Genomic DNA, 5,162 nt, shown 5'->3' with positions numbered 1-5,162 from the left:
CTTCAAACACACCTGATATTAAGATGAGCTCCCGTTTGACGCTTTGTAGCTGCGTAGTGATCAGGTCTCACTCCTCCCTCTGTTCTGGGCCTCATGCTGACTGAAGATGCATCTGCCACAGGTTTCCTGAGTGCTGAGAGGTTTTAGGCACAAGCCTGGCACTCACTCCGCACTGGCATCCAAACTCAGCACAAGTCTGTCCAAGTCTGAAGCTGCTTAGCCAGATCTGATCACATTTAGAACTGGCATGAACACAGGTTTATTTTTATCGGAATACCACATATAGTTTACATTTTAATACCGGGTGTAAAAAAGGTACGAGTAAGCTTGTACAAAACAAGCTGAGAATTCTTGATTTTTCCTTTATGCCAAAGAATTAAAATATGTAGAATCAATTATTTGCAATAATAGGATGCAGAAATGTTCTAGTTGTATAATGCGTGTCTAATCTTTATTCAGGGTGATCTGAAACAGTTCTTAAGAATATCGAAAAGCAAAGATGAGAAACTCAAACCACAGCCCATCACCACCAAAACAAAGGTAAACTCATTATTTAAAGACTTTGCCTCCAACGTCTTAACTTCACGGCATTGGATGAAGTGTCTGTTTGACTGAATCCCCTCATCTCTGCCTTTCTCCACCTGTCTCCACCCTTCTCTCTCTAGCTGTCTATCTGTGCCCAGGTGGCTGCTGGGATGGAGCACCTGTCCAACCAGCGTTTTGTCCATAAGGACCTGGCAGCTCGGAACTGCCTGATCAGTAGTCAGAGACAGGTCAAAGTCTCTGCTCTCGGCCTGAGCAAGGACGTCTACAACAGGTATGCCAAGACACAGACACACACACACACACACACATATATACACATACACACACACACACACACACACACACACACACGTAAATAAAAAAATAACAGAACACACAAAACTGGTATGACACACACACAGCACTGGTATGACACAGTGCATGCGCAGAAACAGGCACAAAACACAAAAGGCATGTCGTGACACATTCACTACAGGTATGCCATGACACACCTGCACAAGAAGTACACCAAAAAAAGCCACCATGATTACAGTTACATTACAGCTCTGTACAGATTAGAAAATGCAGAATGTCTTTCAGGAAAAAAAAAAAACCTACAGTGTAGAAAAGTTTTTTTCAGATTTTAACTTCCACATTAGTTTGTGAAGTAACAGTATCGCCTACCCCAACCCCTGCGGTCTTTCTTGCACTCTCTCTGTCTCTCTCTCTGTATGTCTCTGTCTCTCTCTCTGTATGTCTCTGTCTCTATCTGCAGTGAGTATTACCACCACAGGCAGGCCTGGATCCCACTGCGTTGGCTCCCTGTGGAATCTGTCTTTGATGACGACTTCTCCACCAAATCGGATGTGTGGGCTTTTGGCGTCCTGATGTGGGAGGTGTTTAGCCACGGTGACCTGCCCTATGCTCCACTCAGCCACGAGGAAGTGCTCGAAGGTGACAGCACACCACCACAAACTGGCACTGAACTGGGGGTTCATATTTAAACGTCATCAAAGGCACCTATATTTTACAGGCGTCAGTGTCTGTGAATGTCTATCTGTAAGGTGCCATTCAGGTTACTGAGGCAGCGTTTGGGGGGGTGTAGGTGTTGCGTTTCTGTCTTGCTCAACGTCTTCTCTCTGCGTCAGGTCTTCAGGCCAGCACACTGAAGCTTCCTGCACCCGAGGGCTGTCCTTCTAAAATCTACAGACTGATGAGTCGCTGCTGGGCCACCAGCCTCAAGGAGAGACCATCATTCAGCGAGCTGATGCAGGCCTTGGCAGACGTTCCGTTGGACAGCAAGGTGTGAGAAACACATCTGCTGCTCCTCACAGCTGCCTGGGCGCTGCCAAGCCTTCTGCCCCGCTACAATCACAGACTCACTCGGACTGGGTCCCATACATTTCAGGGAGCGAGAGCGTGTGTGTGTTTGTGTGTGTTTGTGTGTGTGTGTTTGTGTGTGTGTGTTTGTGTGTGTGTGTTTGTGTGTGTGTTTGTGTGTGTGTGTGTGTGTGTGTGTGTGTGTGTGTGTGTGTGTGTGTGTGTGTGTGTGTGTTTGTGTGTGTGTGTGTGTGTGTGTGTGTGTGTGTGTGTGTGTGTGTGTATGAGGACCCTGTAGAGTTTTATTTGCCTTAACTGCGGCATGAAATGACACACTGTTGCCCCTCCCACGGCCTATTTACGCGTTTAATCTTTGGTTGCGTCTTTTCTACTCTGAGATCTTCCTCCTATCCATCACTGGAGTCTCAGGCACTCTAGGAGCTACCTCTTGAAGGGGTACAAACTTTGACCTCAACCTTTCACTTTGGCCAGTGCAGGACAATCCCAACGCAATCGGCGAAAATCCACAAGCTGTCTACAGGAATGCTGGACCCAACAACACCCCAACATGCTTGGCTCAAGGACTTGAAGATGCTGGGCACACCAATATGTGTCATAATGTACGTGTGCGCTCAGAGTCTTCTCATTGTTAGATGTGGATCATGGCGCCACTCCAACAAAGCTGTTTGCTATGAAGGGTGATGGCCTGTTTCCTGTGGCTGTAAGATCCAAACTTTCAGCTAGTGCTTTGAGAAATGAATAATATACAGAGACAGTACAGAACAAATGTTGAATTTCAGAATGCTCAGTCAATGAGTACATATAGTAATTGATTTGTGTGTATGTGGGAGAGCGAGGTTGTATTATGACAGTGCTTATGAAATATTTTTTAATATTTACATTTTTACCTGGTGGTGCTCACAGGGGACAATATCGTGATGGCGAGAACTTGCAATACATCTTATTACCGCCACTCCTAAAGCCATGATGTACAATGTATTCAAGATTTCTGCATAGCAACTTTTTATAATGACCTCACTGTATTACTTGCTTAGCAATGTCCCTGTTACACTCATTAATACAGAGACCATGCACTAATTTCACTTAAATATCATTTTATATAATGGCTTAGTATTTTAACGTAGAAGGACGTATGAGAGCCTTTATTTGCAATGAAGGTTGTCTTTTTTATGACTTTTTTCCCTAAGAAGGTACTCCATGATCCTTTTATACAGACATGTACTCAACCCGATATAGCATCTAATTGTTCGGTGTGGTGAATGTTACAGGATGACAGGTTGGGGAAATGGACATTTTGGTGGTCATTGTTAAATCTGAAGACCACAAGTGCCTAGGACATGAAGGATTATTTACTGTTTTTTTTTTTTTTTTTTTTTTTTTTACTATTAAATTTCAGTACAGTTGCTTCTTTGTTTTTATGAACTGTTTTATATATAATCTTTTTGTATATTTTTTGTTTGCTTGTTTTTTTGTTGTGTGAACAAATACATGGTCCAATGCCTTTTTGTAAGCATATGCTAGGTGCTCACACTTAGACTGCTTTTTGTTATTCTACTTTAGCAAAGGTCACAATAATCCCAGTGTATGCTGCTCTCATTAAACATTCACGTTCGTAACGAGCACTGTGATGACTGAAACTGCAGTAAGCTGCTTCTTTCCATCCCAGAACGGGACTGAGTGAACTTAGGGCTGTGCTGATTAAGTCACAGTGACACAAGAGGGCAGAAGAATCGGGTCCATCTCGGACTGATAGGTTTTATTCATCTCTTCAGTAGAGGGTGCTGTGCGACATGGCTTGTTCTGCCCAGTTTTTGACAGCTAATCTACCAGTTAGGTTTATGATCCACTGTTTGGTGTTTTTCTCTTCTCTCCAAAAACACTAATTTAATTTAAGCGACGCTCCCTAAACTATTTTAGGGATGTAGCTGTTTTCACATTGCTGTATACTTCTATACTGCTCCTATGTATAATGCCCATCTTATCCTACGCTCACATGCTTGGCCCTCTTCATGTGACATAAGATGGTTCTCACCATAAAAGACTGCGGGTGTGCAGTTCAGCTTGCTGCTTATTGAGTCATCAGTAGGTGTTCTTCACAGGTTCTGAGGTGGGTACACATTTAGTGAGCCATGTGTCTTTCGCCATGTAAATACAGCCCGGTCTTCTCACACGGCACTCTGTGCGATTCTCCCCCGTTCACTCCAGACTGAATAATGAAGCCTTGTCTTTTAATTTACTGTTGTCTGTTTATGTAGCCCTTGTCTGTCTTTCAGCCTCCATGTTTCCAGGTTGTACAATTAAAAGGATATGCTGACTTCCTTTTCAGCTGTTTGAGGGTGGTTGAGGTAAACAAGTCAATAATCTATGCATGTTCTTGCGTGAAGCATTCAGTGTAGTGTAGTGTGTATGACATTAAATATTACATACACATCACAGCCCACAAACCAAACTTTTCATAATGTATTGCAGCACAAATTTAAAAAAGGTGTCACAAGATCCTGAAGGCATGGGCACACCTGTGGCTGTATTCCAAGACAAAATGACCTGTCTTAAATAGTGTATCAATTTCAGAATTTCATGATCACTGGGTTACACATGTAATAGGTGCTGAGTGAGCTCCCCCCCCAATTTTTGTAAGAGACATGAGATTAGTATACAGCACTTAATTAAATCTCTCAATCAAGTATTCAGTGAATATTTATTTCACACCACTTATGTACACATAATCTCATACTAATGCATCTACAACGGTTTCCATGGGAACTAGCTGCACTGCTGTAGTAGTGTATTAAATATGGTAAAGCGTGTGTGTGTGTGTGTGTGTGTGTGTGTGTGTGTGTGTGTGTGTGTGTGTGAGAGAAGGAATGCGTTTTGAACGCTTTACGTCAGCAGACTATTAAAGACCGTTAAGGACGTGCCTCACAGATTTAAAGAAAAACCTCCTTTACTAACTGTCTTTATACTGACGGATGGGTAAAAAGAAGAAGGGTTTGCGTTAAATTGTTTAAAATGTAAGGTCTAAACTCTTAATGATGAACTTACCCACTTCAAACTGTCATTTCGACATCAAAATCATTTAGGAGTAACAGAGTCTGTAGGGTCTCCCCCCTCCTAGGTGACGTTTGCCTGAGCGCAACCATTTTGGTATTTATTCAAATTAACTTACAGATTTGACCAATCATGTTGTCAGCTATTGCAACATGCACCAATCGGAGGGCGTCACTGTGACTCACCAAATAAGGAGCGACAACTCCTTAAATGGAAGCATTGTATCTCTTTATATGGAGGAAAGTAGA

General features: G+C 42.8%; 1 protein-coding gene across 1 annotated transcript in view; it reads left to right on the top strand.

Annotated features, from left to right (window-relative positions):
- Positions 1 to 4,186, top strand: part of ptk7b (protein tyrosine kinase 7b) — a 68,010-nt gene extending 63,824 nt beyond the window's left edge. Inside the window, exons 17-21 of the mRNA XM_035531822.1 lie at positions 460 to 540; positions 666 to 817; positions 1,301 to 1,479; positions 1,674 to 1,828; positions 2,343 to 4,186. Coding sequence (XP_035387715.1) covers positions 460 to 540; positions 666 to 817; positions 1,301 to 1,479; positions 1,674 to 1,828; positions 2,343 to 2,498 — 723 coding nt within the window. The 3' untranslated portion in view covers positions 2,499 to 4,186. The remainder of the gene's footprint in view (positions 1 to 459; positions 541 to 665; positions 818 to 1,300; positions 1,480 to 1,673; positions 1,829 to 2,342) is intronic.
- The last annotated feature ends 976 nt before the right edge of the window (positions 4,187 to 5,162 follow it).

Source organism: Electrophorus electricus, chromosome 11 (assembly GCF_013358815.1).
Source record: "Electrophorus electricus isolate fEleEle1 chromosome 11, fEleEle1.pri, whole genome shotgun sequence".
Lineage (NCBI taxonomy): Eukaryota > Metazoa > Chordata > Actinopteri > Gymnotiformes > Gymnotidae > Electrophorus > Electrophorus electricus.
This window is presented reverse-complemented; position numbering and strand designations above follow the sequence as displayed.